Below are 18243 nucleotides of genomic sequence, written 5' to 3'. Positions count from 1 at the left end.
GTAAAGGCACAACACTTTAATCATTGGCTGATATTTTAAGTATTAATTAAATTGTGGAAATACAAAATACAAATCACATAAAAGGCTGGAATCATTCGCTTTAACTGCTATATTAAAGATGCACTATGTAACTTTTCTGTTGGAGGATCCGCCCCTGCCTGTCTCCATGGAGATTTTATTGCGTTGCCTGGAATGTTCCACCGTATGGCATTAAACTTATCCAACTGCACAGAGACCAGCAGATGCCACCTCCTGGACACATCAGAGGTCAGATCTGCGGAGAGGCAACCCCGCTAACATTAAGAAAGCATGTGCAGTATTACACTAGAAGTTTTTCAAGGTAATTTTGAGCAGTAAAAATTTCTGTAAAAGCATTAACGAACAGTAGATAAGTTTAATGCCATACTGTGGATCATCCCAAACAAAGCAGTAACATCTCCATGGAGACAAGCACGTTGCAGAGCTTTGAAAAAGTTACATAGTGCCCCTTTAATGTTTTGGTTTATACAAATTTAGCTTTTAGGACTAGTTGAAAATGTTATATTTTGATTCTCAGCCCTCAGAATTCAGTTTAAAGCTTACAGTCTGTGTAAATAAAATAAATAAAAGTTTGTCATGTTAAAAATGCATACAAAACACTATTGTTAAAAATTAAATATAAAAGTTCTATGCTACAATGGTGCTACTTCAGTTTCAATGTGATAATAAATATATAGAGGTAACAGATTTCAGTCAACAATCAACCAACTGCTCATATTATGAAATATTACAGAAAAGAGCGCCCTCGAGTGGCGACATTGAGACACAACTATAGAGAGGTTGACTAAACAGTATTCTACAGATTATACAGGACTCACTACATTCTATTGGTCTAAATGTATTTAACAGTTTACGGTCCACGAGAAACACTTTAACAAAAACATTTTCTCAAGTTCAAGTTTTGAATTCACACGCAATTATAAATACTGTCTATCGGCCGATGTGGGTTTTTCATGGCCAATACTGATTGTTTAGCATCCAGCGAAATCAATAGCTGCTGATATTTTGGAGTTGATATATAGGTCAGATTTTTATGATTTTCCCCAAATTCTGTAACTTAAGTTCCTATATTACCCAAAATGGACTCTTGTGAACTTAAAGTCATGTTATAATGCTGTTACAACATTAGAACAGATCAGAAAACAGCATAATGTGGGCCCTTTAAGCCAAACAGTACATCGTCGTAGACAAACAAACAAAACACAACTCTAGGTATGTTTGTGCTGAGGAAACAACGTTAAGACAGATCAGAAAACTGAGAAATATGGGCCCTTTAAGTTAACTACGACCTCACCCACAGCGCTGTTTTACCACACACCGGACAGAGCTGTGTAGTCACATTTTGTGCAGTGTTTAAATAAAGTTTGAGTACTTTTTAGGCAGCTGATCAGCCAAAATAAAATATTGGCCTGTGCTGGAGATTTAAGGCTGATAGTGGCTACGCTAAAAAGGGCAAATATCAGCCAATACATCGGTTTATCTCTTTTACTGTCCTATTACTATAAGAACAATACCACGCTTAAATCCAACATAAAGTACATTAAAATACTTAGTTCATTATGTCTATAGTCTCGTTACTTATTATTTCAAGAATATTAAGATAACCATCAAAATTTGGCAGGGCAGTTTCTAGCTTTGTGACGGCCCTGTGATTTTGCAGTTAGAACCTGATACTGTGAAAATACCACGTTAGTTATCCTGTTAGCTTGTAAGTACTGAAACAAGTAACATGTTAATAATTATGTGAGTCCAATAAGTAATTAGTAAAACTAGTCAAAATGTATATTCATATTTAAGTCCACATTTAAGTCCATTTGGATGGATGTTTCTGCAGTTAAGCTACCTGCATCCAATTATAACTTGTAACCATTCACAAACCAACAAGTGCGATGTTAGCATACTAGTTGTTGTGACGGCAAAACTCTAAAAGGTAGGAAAATCGCTTATAAACTCATCACTGTGAATGATTACGATGCTCAGAATGTGTTAGACAAGTGTGGATTAACTTTGAATCACTGTAAACCGTTTTAAATGAACTACTTCTGTTTTTCATGTTTTTAAGACAAAAAAATGAGGTACAGCGCCTTTAAGGGACTTTAAAGGCTTTATAATATACAATGTTGTTGCCTCATAAAAAAAAACATACCTGGAGTTGTGTTTTGTTTCATTCACACACATTTAAATAATCGTACATTATTAGTCTGTCTACATCTGCAAAATTCAAAACGATCTGTTCCACCTTGGGATGTCGTAAAGTGGTAGTTTTCACGTTAACAGCTCCTTTTACCTTTAGCTCAGTAGAGATTGGTGATTCCAAGGCTGAAACTATCCAAATGATTCTAGTGAAGGTGTGTGGAGTTTAAAAACACTGTGGAGCACTTCCTGTATTACCACATGACATCACAAAGTGGAACAGAGTGTTTTCTGTTTGAGAGAAGAACTCATCCTAAATATACAAGGTTTGTGTGTTAAACATGTGAATGAAACAAAACACAACTCCAGGTCTGTTTGTGATGAGGAAACAACATTAGAACACAGATCAGAAAACAGTGTAACATGGGCTCTAAGCCAAACAGTACATTGTTGTAAAAACCCAAACTGCTCTTCATGTGTCAGCAGGGGGCAGCGGTTCCTTGGAGTGGTCGTTGTACATAAAAGTCTGTTCAATGTTGAAATCTGGAGGGAGGTGGTCCTTGTGTAACTCCATGTGAGACGATACCATTTTTAGCGTTGAAAAGAAGAGGCCGCAGATTGTACATCGGTACATCAGGGCGCCAGCATGAGTTTTCAAATGGCAAATCATCGTCGATCGGCCCCGGAAGAAACGCAAACAGACTTTGCACTGGTACGGCTTCTCCCCCGTGTGAATTCGTAAATGGTACGTGAACTCTCCGGAATGAGCGAAAGACTTGCCGCAGTATCGACAGCGGTACCACTTGGCTTTAGCAGCTCCAAAGTCTGCTGCCTCCTGTCCCGAGGTCGACCCAAAAGACGCAGGCATGCCAGGCCCGAGACCATGTGAGAGTCCGGGTAAGGTTTTATTGGGTGAGCTGTAACTGAAGTTAGCGTTGCTCATTTTAAACAACTCCCCGATGTCGCGAAGGGACGAGAGAGATGGAGTGGGGCCATTGAGAGTAGAGTCAGACTTGCGTTTGCCGAGTAAGCCTGCAGTACCTGTGTTGGAAGACAGGGCGTCTGCAGAATGAGTGCTGAGGTGGGAGTGGAAAGAGGAAGAGGACCGGAAAGTTTGGGGACAAAATGGACATCGAAGCTCCTCGGATCCTCCGGACAAGCTCCCGTTGGGCCTGGAAAGAAAAAAAAAACATAAATGAAAGAAATAATTTTATATTTACTGATTTACAGATGAGAAACTGATAAACAGATAGTATTTTTTTTTTTGACAATTCAATCAAACTCACATTAGCACGTTCTGTTTTTCTTTCCAGAAAGTAGGTGATGCCACTAGGCCAAGTTACTGGTCAGATCAGAGGAGAGGTGGCCCCACACTCGTAAAAGTGTATGTTTTTTAAGGTGTTTTTGAGCAATAGCTATACCCACAATTAAATAAAAGCTGTAGTTAGGTTTAATGCCATAATGTGGAACATTCCAGGTAAAGCAATAACTACTTCAACTACATGAAGACTAACAGGTGATGTACCCAGTAGCATAAAATTTACATAGTGTAGCTTTAAATACCAGTAATTAGTCAGTATGAATGAAATTGGATTAAGGCTTTTAGTGTTTAGTAACAACATACATAGTATTATTTTACATTGTGTTCATTATAAATTGCAATATTGATCTAAAACAGCTTGATAACAGAAACAGGTTGACGTCCTGTTCAGAACTGTAGAGCTGGTTCCCTGCCTCTTTGTAGTGGCACTTCACTGTATTAAGCAACAGATTTTCATTTATGTGGGTGGAGATGGGGGCAGGCAGGTAGGATTACTTAAACATGCAAAAATCATTAAAACTACAAATTTGAGAAAGTAAACGAAGAAGAGATCACTGTTATAACATGGTTAAAAAGAAAAATATAAAATCTGTCAACTGGACAAATTGTTTTAAGACATTTGGCTGTTCATCCGAGCCTCTTCTTCAGTTCTGGTCAGATCACTGCTGGACACTGCCTTAGATCTTTCTGAAAGGAGGAGCCAACTACACTGAAACTGAAAAAAAAATATATATATATATATATATTGTTCACAGTTTTTCTCTGTGGGCTAGGGCTTTTGGGCTACCCTAAGTGTGCACTGTACCTGAGTCCTACTTAGCATAGTCATTCAAGCCCCTAATGAGTGATTTCACACTTATTAGCATCCTGGCTGGCCATATTGTTTTCTTTGTCTTGCTTTTGGTCTGAGGATTGAGTTAGATTTTTTAAATTTTTCTTTTACTGGATCAGACCTGGATGACTGAGGGTTTGCACTGATAACAAGGTTAAAAGCTAAAAAAAAATAATAAAAAATTGACATACAATTTTACATTCTTTTCTTCATGTTCTCTGTAAGTGTAAAAAGTTTAAATCCATCTCTAAGCCTTAACCTACCTGAAAGCGAAGGCCCTGAGCAGCGATCGCTCCCTCTCTTTGGCTGCGGCCTCCTCTGCGTGTGCGCTCATGTGTCTGTCCAGAAGGGGGCGCTCCACAAAGCACAAGGCGCAGTGAGGACAGGTGAAAACAGGTAAGGACAGGTGCGACAGGGCGTGCCAGAGCAGGGGGCACAGGGAGGGTAGAGAGAGAGGGCAGATTGAACAGGAGAGAGACTGAACGGACACATGGGCCAAAGCATGCTCCCTCACACTCTGTGGAGGAAGAGAAAGTTACATAATATAACTTTAAATAAGGTCAAAGTGAATGTCAGATGGTACAATGAGATGTTGACCTAAGTATTTATGTGTTTATTATGTTTTCAGAAGTCAACTCTAAAAAAACTTAAGAACAACAACAATAATAATAATAATAATGTGCTAGTCTTATAAAGTGCTGCAAGTAAAAATTAGTAAATTGGTAAAATTCTATACAGAGCTTTTCCACCTTCAAGACACTCAAAGCACTTCGCAATGGTATCGGCATTGTACACATACGATTTCTGAACGATGAGTCACCTGTGAAAAGAAGCCTGGCTCCTAATGTAAAATTTTAATCTCTGCTTTAAATATTCAACCATAAATGAATCAGGACAGAAGAAAGGATTGGAAATACTGCCGTCATGATACTAAAATTTTAAACTCGATTTCGATATTAAGGAATAGACTCGATGCCGATTCCACAATAATAAAAAAAAACACTCTTTAGACAATAGAATGTGATTTCCAATATTAAATGGTAGCACTTTCTTTTCTATTCCCATGTGTGTAAACCCTCAGTGTCCAGTAGGTTCATAGTGGTCCATGAGTGTATACTAGTCTATGTGTCTTATACTTGTTCTGATACAGCAAAAGATCATTTTAAAGATATTCAGGAAAGGTTCATTTCTGTCCTCCGATTGTGACTTTTTAGTATCGATACTCAGTCAAATGAGTATCTAGTTTTAATACTAGTTGTTTTATACTCAAAGTAGATAACTAGATTGGATTAAACCAAATATAACTTTTTAGAGGAACAGTGACATGTTGATACTTTTGAAACTGCCTTTTCATTGTAATTTGAATATGTATTTTGTAGTTTCATATAATTTTCTTATTTTTATCATTACATTTGCTACAGACAAGAGACAAGAGCTGCAACAAAGTAGTAAAATAAGCTTACAAATACCAAAATAAATGTTCTCACCTTGAAGTCCCTGCTGACCATCTTGTTGCATTGGGCGCAGTGCAGCTCTGAGCTCTGGGGGGCACTGCTGCTCAGAGCAGACGGGGGGATGGAGTAGGAGGAGGAGGAGACGTTGAGGTGGCGCAGGACTTTGGCTCTGCTGCTAAAGTGAGTCTGACACATGGCACAGGCATGCAGCTGCACCCCCACATGGGAGACTACATGGTTCAGTCCGCTCTCCGGATCGAGGAACATGGCTCCACACACGACGCACTGCCCCCCCTCTGTGAGGTGGGACTCAGCGTGAGACCTGACCAGAGCCGGGTCCAAGGACAGGTTTAGACCACAGACTTTACAGGGGAGCTGCTCAGACTCCTGTATCAAAGAGAAGAACATTACAATCAAATAGCTTGGATTTTACCTGTGACAAGGCAAGTTTATTTGTATAGCACAATTCATACACAAAGATAAGTGATTTAAAGTGCTTTAAAGAATAAGAAAGACATTAAAATCACAATACAACAAATAAAAACATAAATGATCACAAATAATCATCTAAACACAGCTAAACTGAACTGTTTGGAGCCTGGATTTAAACATTGTCAAAGTAGAGTCCCGGTAGAGTCCCGGTAGAGTCCCGGTAGAGTCCCGGTAGAGTCCCGGTAGAGTCCCGGTAGAGTCCCGGTAGAGTCCCGGTTGAGTCCCGGTTGAGTCCCGGTTGAGTCCCGGTTGAGTCCCGGTTGAGTCCCGGTTGAGTCCCGACTCTGAGCACCAGCAGGAAGCCGCTCCCTGAGGTCCTCAGATTGTGAGATGGTTCCTATGGCACTAAAATGTCAGAGATGTTCTTTGGTGTTAGGCCATGGAGAGACTTGGCTGCTTTAAAGTTTATTCTCTGAACCACAGGAGCCAGTGCAGAGACCTGAGCACAGGTCACACACTAATATTTAGTTAAAACGCGTTTATCTTTGATTACAGCACACATTCGCTGTGGCATTGTTTCGATTTCGCTTCTGCAATGTCCCAAGATTTATTTCCATCCAGTGTTGCATTAATTTTTCACCAAGATGTTGCATTGATGATGGTCGAGTCTGACGCTGCTCAAAGCTTCTCCAGCACATCCCAAAGATTCTCAATGGGGTTAAGGTCTGGACTCTGTGGTGGACAATCCATGTGTGAAAATGATGTCTCATGCTCCTGAACCACTGTCACAATTTGAGCCCGATGAATCCAGGCATTGTCATCTTGGAATATGCCCGTGCCATCAGGGAAGAAAAAATCCATTGATGGAATAACTTGGTCATTCAGTATATTCAGGTGTCAGCTGACCTCATGCCTTGAGCACAGACTGTTGCTGAACCTGCAGTAACTATCCAATGGGAGGCTCGTACCTATTTGCTTAGTTAAATCCAGGTGGCGACTTTTTTTTTGGCCAGGTAGTGTATATAGATGTACATAGCTAACCTGCTAGCAGCCACATTCCAAATAGGAAGTGGCTCCATTGACTCTGGCTCCAATTCACTTTACATTAGGACTGTCTCAGTGCTGTCAGGCTCTGTTATTTTGGTCTTAAAATGTTCGTATTAACCCGCTCTACATCCTGGTATTTTTATTTTGCTTTTGTGTCCGTAACTCAAGATATGAACATTAAGAAGGTAGTAACAACTGCCTTCTTTCCCTGAGGTTTAAAGCTATAGCCTCTTTAGTGTGTTGTGTCACGTTATCGGAGCTTATTGAACTTTCATCTTTACCTGTGCGCTTGGATTGGCTCCGTTCTCGATGCAGACCAGGTCATCCTCTTCCTCTTCGTCTTTCTCTTCTAAGTAGTTTTCATCATCGCTCAGTTCAATGATGTCTCCTGTCAGGAAGAATGTTCATTGCTTAATCCATAACAATGATTGTATAAAGACACATCAGAAATCCTGAAAAACAGATGTATAATGCTTTTAAAACCCAACTCATAGGTAATAGTCTAATTTCTTCCTCCAAATCTGAACTCTCCAAACCATATGCATTTACTGACAGAGGGTTGGCTGAAGACCTCTCCATTAAAAAGATTCAAGAAATGGTCTCCCAATTCAATAAAAATTATATGAATTGTATATTTTTTTTAAAAGAAAGAAAACATTTTAATCACTTTTTTTCTCTTTCTGAATTCCTCCCTTTCCCTTTTATTTATTATTTCTTTAGTTTTCCTTTTCTGTTTTGTTACTTACCTAAACATGCGCACACACACGTACTTACACTCCCATATAAGAGGAGATGCAATTCGTATTGTCATCAGCCCCTTCAAATCTGGATGCATGCACTCCCTATTCCTTCAAATCAAAATGTCTGTCTTTCATTGTCTGTATTGTCTCCAATTCATATATTTTTTCATTGTGATATTAAACAGCCCTCAAAAATTCCATAAATGTTACAAGAATTGAAATTTCAGTGGACATACTGAAGGCAATTATAATCGACATAATTAGTTTATCCTTGCTGAGAAGGAGGGTCCTGTTTACGTTAGAAAATCAAACAAGTGGAACAGACATGGGTCAATAACAGACAGGTGGATTAACCAATTTTATTTTTTTTGTGCCGTTTGGGCAATACAAAATATATATTTAATTTAATCTTTAGTTCAAAGCCATTTTTAGTTGTCCCAGGACAACAACAAGCCATGGTAAAATTAATAATTTTATCAATTCAAAATGTTACAGATTGTGTGTAAATATGTGCACTGTATGGGTCCTCTTTATTTGAGGGAGTTACTGCACTCCTATGCTCCACTCAGAGCCCTGAGGTCAGCTGTGCCTAAAGCCAGGCTCAAGATCAGAGGTGACAGAGCCTTTTCTAAGGAGGTCCAGACTATGGAACAGCGCCCTCTGTCTGTCAGATCCTGTGTGTTTAACGCAGTTTAAGACTAAATTGAAAACCCACCTCTTCGCCCTGGCATTTAACACTAGCTAGACAGAATATCTCCGTTTTATTCTTCTTTTCCTATGTATTGTTTTATACCTATAGTCGTTTTTTTGTTGACTTTTATGTGTAGTTGTTTTAAATGTGCTATATAAATAAAATTGTATGGAATAGAATTTTTGTCCAAATTGAATATCGTGATTCTGGCACTTTACCTGCGAGTTGCCTCCACTGCTCATCCTCCTCCGGTTCATCCATGACTCCACCATTCTTGTTCTCTTCAGATTCACTCCTGTCTTCACCTCCTCCTCTGGCACCCTCCACAGACTGAATGAAAAGTCTACTCTCTCTCTCCACCTCTCCACTCTGCACCGACCCCACCTGCAGTCCTCCTCCATCAACACCAACCAAAGACTCCGCTTCTATCTGTATTTTGTGCTCATCTCTCCTCTCTTCTTCTCCTGAAAAATCCTGTTCAGTTTTGAGTTGAAGAGCTGCACCAATGAACAGTGTCGTTTTATCATTATCATTACTGCCTAGGGGAAGCTCCTGATGCTCTGACTCTGCCAAAATTTGACCGTAGTTTGCAATTGCTTGGATATTTTCTGATTTTAAGTTCAAGTTTGCTGTTTCAGAATTGCTCCGCGCTTGCTTTGGCTGAGAAGGAGGTGAAAACGAAGCGGGAGTTGGAGCAGAGGAAGAGAGAGAGGAGCAAGACGCCGCAGAGGAGCAGGCAAATTCACTGACGAGGTTAGCATCGTTATTGGAAGCAACACCAGAGGAGATTAGATCTGCTGGACTATTTTTACAATTTTTTGAAGTTTGTAAGTCTGGGAACGTTGCATGACAAGCTCTCACCAATTCACTAATCCCTAATCTTTCGGCTAGTTCATACAGTACCCCAACATCGATTAAGTCTATCAAAATCTCACCCGTGTAAATAAACGTGAGCACTTTTTCAAAATTTGAAGGAGAGATAAACTCCAATGAGAAGGCAGTAGTAGTATTAGTAGTAGAAGACAGGGAGTCTGAAGTCGTAGCAAACAGGTTGTAAAAATAGGCCCCAGCACAAGAGAGAATGGCCCGATGAGCAGGGTATTTGCGGTTTCCGACTTGTAGCAGGACATCACAGAAGCGGCGCGAGAGACGAAGGCGGTTGAGCTCCAAGAGGAGGCTCGGGGCGTAACTGGGACCCTGGAGAAGAATCCTCATCACGAAAAACACAGAACAACTGCAAGAGACAAGAAACAGGGAGAACTTCACACACCAATTTCTTGAAAACGAGTGCATTGGAGGAGAGGAAGCGACTCAAGAACATAAACCTAAGAAAAATCCCACACACCGGATTTTTCTCGGTTGAAAAAACAAATAAAAATACATGATAAACAATCTGCTGCTTGCTGTGGTGAAATGCCACCCCTGCAGTTTTAAATAAGAAGTAGACCCATTTATATTATTAAGCTGTTTATTATTAATATTGCTGTTCACAATAAACAAAATGTTGATCCATAGTACAGCCCATCTATCTGATCTATCTTCTTACAGTTGCCTGGGATCCAGAATACACACTTCTTTGATACTTCTTAAATACTTCTACAGAGAAATATCATTTTGGATTTGACAGGCAATTCATAGACATCTTATATCCTGTGTGTAAGATGCCCTCCCAACAACGTATAATTCTGTTTAATTGAGATGAGGCTGTAAAATGTCCCTCACAGATATGGATTCATGACAACAGACTGCATTAAAATATACAGGAAAATTTTGCTACGTGGACTCCGTTTCCAGCCTAATGTTTGTGATTGCTTTTTGTAAGAGGAACAAAACTGCTCATAAACGGTGAAGTATTCGGCGTTTCTGTTGCACTGTTTGTATTAAGCATAAAAACACTCCCAGACAAAGCAAATAGAGCACAACTATTTCTGTTTTTTAGCTTAGACGTTGAGCCTCCAGTTTGCAGTTTTCAAAATAAACCCTTTGCCAAAACGACTTTATAAAAACAACGGATTTTCTTCTGCACAAAACGACTGCAGAAAGTCAAAATGTGTCTGTTTTGATTAATTATGGTTCGCATCGACAGAAAATTGATTTTATATGAAGGACTGGATTATAACCGCATCCACTTACCCATTCAAACGTAAAAAACGAGGCTGTTTCGTTGCATTTCTGAGGTTTGTTTGGAAAAAGATGAACCGAAGGAATAAAAACGCGAGCGCTGAGTTACTGTCGCGTTTTAGTGACGTATGTGGACAAAGGCCACGTAGAAGAGCGCGCGCGTGGTCAAAGAGCGTCACTACAAATACACTCAAATAAGAATTTAAACATATGAAATTTTTTTTTTTTTTTTTTCCCTCAAACACTTCAATGTAGACAAAATGTATAAATGTATATCTACACTGACCAGTCAAAGGTTTGGACACACTTTTACATTTTTGATTCTTATATATATATATATATATATATATATATATATATATATATATATATATATATAAAATTATTTGCATTTTAGATTCTCACTGAAGCATCAAAACTATGAGTGATACATGTGGAAAGTAGTAAACAAATGATAAACTCAAAATGGCTCAAAACTTTGATTTTTAAAGACAGCCTTTACCCTTTGCTTTGATCACTGCTTTGTACTTTTGGCATTTCTTGACCCTGACAGCTGTGAAGTCAAGAAGTTCACTGAGAGAAGGACAAGGCTTTGCAGCGCTGTGGACAAAGCAAAGATTTTTAGTATAGTAATATAATTGACCCCTCGCCAAATGCCCCTTGCTATCACTTCGTGAGTCAGGGCCACACAGCCCAGGGCCACACTGCATATTAACATTGTTCTTCGTTTTTCTGTCCAAACAATCACATTTTCCACCCCCTGAACATGCACAAAAAGTCCCACATGGGGGTATAGAATCGACCGGCTCGGTGAAAAATTTCATAAAATTGGCCTTGCAACAATGTCCCATTCCTCCTGACTCGACAGCGCCACCTACAAGTTGACCCCTATGTGAGAGGAGCCTGGTTAATTTTGAAATACATGCACAAAAATCCGAACAGTGATAGAGCACCATGGGACAACCATAAAAATGAATTGAAGCACTGCCCCATGGTGGACAGGAAGTCGGCCATATTGGATCGAAAAATCGTCATGTTTTTTTCACTGCGTGTTTTCAAAACGTATCTAGTTTCAGGTTTTTGGTCCAAATGAGCTCAGATTTCACATGCCACATCTAGACACATGGGTTTCCATAAAACATCCACGTTTTCTCCAAATTCCACGCCTTTTGCCTATACGCCTCCGCCGAATAACGCCTTTATTTCCTGTTTCTTTGATTCCCTCTCACAGACACATGGATCAGCCTAAAAATCGACAGTCGCACGGGATCGGCATGAAATTTTGGGAGATAATTGTAGGCATCAAAAGGGGCAAAAAAAAGGTCAACTACACCATACCTGTATTATGTACGTGGTTGCCGGTGCAAATCCTCAGACTCCTCTCATATGGAGCCAGGGCCACACTGCATATTAACATTGTGCTTCGATTTTCTGCCCAAACAATCACATTTTTCACCCCCTGAACATGCACGCATTTTCCATCCAATATGGCCGACTTCCTGTCCATCATAGGACAGCGCTTCAATTTATTTTTATGCTTGTCCCACCATTCTCTATCACTATGTTTCGATTTGTGTGCGTGTATTCAAGGATTTACCATCCTCCTCTCCCATATGGATGAAATTGTAGGTGGCACCGTCGAGCCGCTGGGCGTGGGACATTTTCGCAATGCCAACACACTTATTCACATGTACAGCATTACTTGGCTGTCCTGTGAAAACACACACTCTGTTGTACACTCTATTATTCTCTATGTCAGGGGTCACCAACACAGTGCCCCCAAGGACTATATGAGTCGCCCGCAGGCCGGTTCTAAAAATAGCATTACTCACCAGTGAGCTCAATCTAAAAAAAATTTTACTGTTATTTTTTTAATCACTCTTGCATTTATATAGCTTTAAAAATGACAATATCTTAAAAAATGTTAATAAATACGTTAATAATACGTGAAATATGTTAATAATACGTGAAGTTTAAGTTAAGGTAAACCCTGACCTACTCAGTTCAAAGGTCAGTCTTGTGCACGTGACAAAACAAGCTCTCCGCTCGCGAGCGCAGTGAAGATGAAGCTGAATACAGTTTCTTACCCCGAAAACATGGCAGGGGAAAAAAAGCGTCTCTCCACTACACTACGTCTCACAAACTCCACGCCATCTCCCCACGGAGACGCGCACTATGGGCAGAACCAGCCCTGAGCTAAAGGCAGCTTTGGGTAAGCAAGTCTTTCATGAGACCAGTGAAGTGTCACAAAAAGCAACCAAGATTCATTTTAAAACATGTTTAATAAGTTTTTGGGGTTTTTTACGTTACATAATTGATAACTTTTTGAAACATGGTCCAACATAGTTTGTTTTGTGAAAAAAGTTTGTCAGTGGCTGGTGAAAATCAGAATCAGAAGACTTTTATTGCCATCGTTTGTGAACACAGTTCACAAACTAGGAAGTTACTTCGGCGATAAAGTGCAACTCAAAAACACACTGAATAAATACAAATACAAATAAGGGCATGCACAAAGTTATAAAAAGATATGCTTAACAAAATAAAAATCTTATAGGTAGAAAATATATACAACAGCAGCATCAGAACAACAGTGCAAACATGACTTAAAGTGACCAGTATTAAAGTGTCCAGTTTTGTGCAAATATTATAAAGTGTTCATGAGACAAACGGCAGAGGGGAAGAAACTGTTCTTATCACGAGAGGTTCTGGTCCCAATGGACCGTAGCCTCCTGCCAGAGGGAAGTGGCTCAAATAGTCCATGTCCAGGGTGAGAAGTGTCAGCTGCTATACGGCCTGCTCGTCCCCGAGTCCTGGAGAAGTACAGGTCCTGTAGAGATGGCAGATGTACATAGGTCACATGTCAAACTGAGGGCCCATGACAAGGTAAATTAAAAAAGGTATGATGGTCTCAAAATGTAATTTTATCAGGAGATACAGTTACACAGCCATATGTTACATCTAGGCAAATGCATATGCAATATTTGTAACCTGAATAAGTAATAAATACAGAACCAGTTCATTCAAAAGTTAAAAAAGGAGTTTTATTTTACATACAGCCCTTTGGCTGATATGGCCCTCAGTGAAAATGTTTTTGACACCCCTGCCCTATGTCCTCCGTTCACTTTATACATTTGTTGGCTAAAATTCAGATTTGCAAAAACCTTCAGTTGACTGGATATGTAATGCAAATGGAATTATATGATATATTGAGATTGATAAATTATGCACATTATGACCGATTAAGTTTTTGAAAAATTATAAATGCTCCAGTACAATATAAAAATATATTGTATGTATAAGTAATACTTTGAAGTTCATCCAAGAGAGAAGGAACATATTTTCATTATGAGACTGCCATTTCAAAACAAATTTCTTCAACAATATTGCACTTTTATGTTCTGTGTTTATGTTCAAACACATTGACCTTTAACGTACAACCTGACAGTAAAAACGCATTTCTTCTAAACATAACCAACCTTTGACATAGTTTGAGTCAGAGCCACAGCTGATATACAAAGCTGTGATAGGGCATAAACCAAACCTTTCAGCCATTCCGATCTACAGTCGTCTCCAAACCAAAGAGACGTATTCATATGCACATTAGGGTGTTCGTCCTGTGCAAATCAGTCTGATGTACAACTCAATGTACTGTGTTCTACCCCGCACTGTCTGCACTTCTTTGAAATTCCCAAACAAATATGTGTCCATTATACATCAACCAAATGCAGTACATATAGAAATCAGATTGTCATTTGTCACAAAGCAAATCAAATGTGAAGATAAGAATGTGCATTAAGAATATACATGAAAACACTTAATTTTTAAATGACAAGCACATCATCCAATCAAATAACAATGAGGCTCATAGATGACATGTAGGAGCCTTCTACATGTGGCTAAAAATGCTTTTTCAAATATACACATGATTATAATCAGCACATATAAACACAATATGGGCTTAAGTTATAAGCTTTGAAGCAGATGTCAATTCTTTTCAGTTAAAGACATCTATGTCTGATGTCCACTCATTACAAATATATTGCTTCTGAACAAAAGGTAACAAGAGCATATTTTGTCACTGTAATGTGCGCTTTAAAGCCACATTCTTAACATACTACATACCAAATATTCTTTATAAATTACAATGATTGTAAGGGTTAATTGTAAACAGACTATACAAGCACTGAAATCTCCATACCTTCATTAGCATCAACAAACACTAGCCCACTTTGAGAGAACATGGAACTTCACTTGTTCTTCAGTGACCAAAATATCCTGCCCTGTACCTGCATGACTTTATTCACATGTTACATATAAAAACAGTAACACTTCAAAAAGTCAAATAACTTTCCACTTACATACTGCATATACAATCACAGCACATAACTTTGTTCATGAAATTAATCTACTTCAGTTCAAGTACTTTACAACATTTTTTTGTACCTAAAAAAAAAAAAAAAAACACCGAGTACATACAACATTGAAAACTATAAATTCATACAAATTTCAATGTATATGCCTGCTGTATTCCAATTCCTTCATATTCCCACACGTGGGAGACACATGCCCTTCAATACACATTCACAGACGTCACTCAAGTCCAACATCCATTTATATTCAAGGCAAGGCAGTTTGTGTACAAATTGTGCGATACAAATAAAGTAATTCAAAGTGCTTTACAGAATAAGGACATTAAAATCAAAATACAAGTAATCACAAATAATCATAAAATTTAAACAGAAGAGTGCTGAATAAAAACATTTCAGTCACCTTTCAACTGTCAAGTTCCAGGAAAACAGTATGTATTGTTTTTTTTCTGTCCATTAATCTACTTTACCTTCAAAACATGACAAGACAATACTTGAAGTACAGCAACTGCAAACTACATTTAAAAACATAAATCCATAGTTATGACAATGTAATAGTACTGTGCACAGCAGGCATATACAAGTTTTTATATTCCCTCACCTGCCAGACACCTTAGAATACACATTCAGAGACTCCCGTCAAGTCTGACATGCATTTACATTAACTTGTCAACTGAAGCTCCACCTACCCAAAAACAGTACAAGTATCTTTTCCTCTTGTTGTGTGGATCACTTGTTTTGTTGTCCACTGTCCAGACCTTATCGAAGTACGTGAAGGAGACAACTGTTGACAGGCAAGTTAACATGATCAATGTTTGTGGTTTCATTTTTAATTTCTCCTCCATGTGAACACTATTCAGTGGTAACATTGGGTTCCTTTGCAGAATGGCAAACAAGATCAATTCCCCGTTCCAACTACCGGCTGTGGACTCTGAGGAGGGACGTTTCCACAGAAGCCAACTTCAACTTTTGTCTGCAAGTACTGTGTATGACACGACACATTGTAAATCTTATGTTATAAGGAAAACATGCAGCCATTTTAAAACTACCAACACATAGTATAGCAAAACACACAAATCCAATACTTCCACCCAGTGTATTCCAATTATTCTCAGTATAATTGGCCAATTTTGCTGTTATGTTGCAAAATGGGATTAAGACATTGGACATATGTTTTCAAGACCTCATATTCATCATAATACCTTGACATTTCAATGTATCCAATTCAAAGCAACTCTACCCATATGTGTTCAAAGCTAAACATATTGCCATCATTCAAATGTCTCCACATTGAAGTAATCAAACACTTTCCTTTTTAATGCCTTTACAGTTCAATAAAACCCTGCCTGTATATTTCTTCATTGTCTCAGTCACACCCAACAAGTTGGTTATGGCTTGTCATGTTTCTCTCCACTGCCAATAGCACCATTAATGTATTAAAATTCAGCAGGAAGAGTAAAGCACAAATGTAATGAAGTAGTCTTCCACTACAAAAGTATTTTAGGACATGAAAGTCCAAATGGTTACATCTGACTTATGTTCACATTTTGTCTTTCTAGTACCAAGCTCAAGACCCTGAATACCCAAGACAAGAACTTGTTGCTAATCTGCACAGCTATTCAACTTCTTCAATTCTGAGCAGCTTTTTAGTTGTCTGGTTAGTGTTATGAATGAAGGCCATAGAAAAAAATCCAGCAACAAGAAAAACTGGACTTGTACGAGGGGGACTGGGATGGAACAGGTATGTATAATTATATACTGTAATTAAATATTACAAATTTACAGTCTACAGATTTGAACCGGTAAGTGCACTTTAAGTTCTAGTTGGTTGCAACAAAAGGAAAAAAAAAAATGAAAGGAAGTAATCCATACAGGTGGCGTCCACTTATTAATGACTTCAGTATTTGAGAGTATGTCTTTGCTTAGTATCCATTTGTATTGTTCATTAGAATAGTGTCCATTGGCTTTGATTATAGTTAAAAAGTCAGCAAAAGATAGAAAGAGTGGGGGGGCTGTGTCAGCCTATCAGACCCGTAGGGTGATGAAGCTGTAGGTTCTGGTCTCAGCTCGCCATCATAATCAAGAAAACCTGGCCTGTATTTGAATAAACAGGACTAAATAAGTGACTTGAATAAATAAAAATCAAATGTCTAAAGTAATTAACCTTAGCCGAGTTACATTGTTCAGTTCCATTGTGTACACAAAATAATGTACCATTCAAATACAATTAATCAATTAATTGCTTAATTGCAAATAAATAATCTTTGAACAAGGTGCTGTGGCTGTATGCTGTAGCCCATAGCTGCAGTGTGTTCACATAAATACATTCAAAATAAACATTTAGCAATAAATGGTCTTAAATTACCGGCATAAACATTAAATAGTCATTTCACAGCAAAGTGCTAAATGCTCCAAAAAAAGCATTAAATGCGTTTTACAATGAGCACAAACAAGAAAACAACGTTAGCCAGAGCATGCTAATGCTACGCTAATTAGCTTAGCATCGGATGCTAGCAGCACTTTACATTCATTCAAACTCACCAATTCCCCAGTTTAACATCGCATGATGGCGGCAACGGACTACCCACGGACCGGGGGTTAGCTCTACGATGTTAAGAGTGGAACTACTTAGTTCGTTGAAGCTTAAAAACACAGAAAAGAGCGAATATTGTAAATTGTTTGGGACTGACCTTTTCACAGCTACCTCGGTAGCTTCCCCCACAACTCTGATTAGGAAGCTGCCAACACAGATTTAAAAGACGCTCTGCGTGCTGTGATTGGCGGACTTGGGTCACGTGATTAGGGGTGCGGTTACGTAAGGCACGCATGAGACACGGAGGGCAGAAATAAATATATAAATGTAGCTTTTATATAAACAAGATTTAACGGCAGGTCAAAGCAGGAGTTTAATAAAACATTTTTTTAATAAGACAGAATTTTAACCTGGGTCACATAAATATCTGTCATTTAAACATTTTACATAGCAATTTCTTTTTTTTTGCTTGACTTACCGGTATATATTGTATGTGACCTTTCTTTTGTTATTTTTGTTTGTTGTACAAAGTC

General features: G+C 38.6%; 1 protein-coding gene across 2 annotated transcripts; it reads right to left on the bottom strand.

Annotated features, from left to right (window-relative positions):
- On the bottom strand, nt 1-17899 carry LOC117374050 (zinc finger and BTB domain-containing protein 39). Of its 2 annotated transcripts, none has more exons than XM_055223239.1 (6): nt 17868-17899; nt 8908-9923; nt 7540-7646; nt 5813-6166; nt 4589-4842; nt 1-3344 (listed from the first exon to the last, which is right to left on the bottom strand). In XM_055223239.1, the coding sequence occupies exons 2-6, from the start codon at nt 9902-9904 to the stop codon at nt 2645-2647; spliced, it is 2412 nt and encodes an 803-aa protein (XP_055079214.1). In that variant the 5' UTR covers nt 9905-9923; nt 17868-17899; the 3' UTR covers nt 1-2644. The 2 variants fall into 2 exon arrangements, with proteins under 2 accessions (XP_055079214.1, XP_055079213.1); XM_055223238.1 differs by lacking the exon at nt 17868-17899 and adding an exon at nt 10823-10927.
- Between the last annotated feature and the right edge of the window lie 344 nt (nt 17900-18243).

Source organism: Periophthalmus magnuspinnatus, chromosome 7, assembly GCF_009829125.3.
Source record: "Periophthalmus magnuspinnatus isolate fPerMag1 chromosome 7, fPerMag1.2.pri, whole genome shotgun sequence".
NCBI lineage: Eukaryota > Metazoa > Chordata > Actinopteri > Gobiiformes > Gobiidae > Periophthalmus > Periophthalmus magnuspinnatus.
The sequence above is the reverse complement of the archived record's forward strand: the minus strand, read 5'-3'. Positions and strand labels throughout refer to the sequence as shown.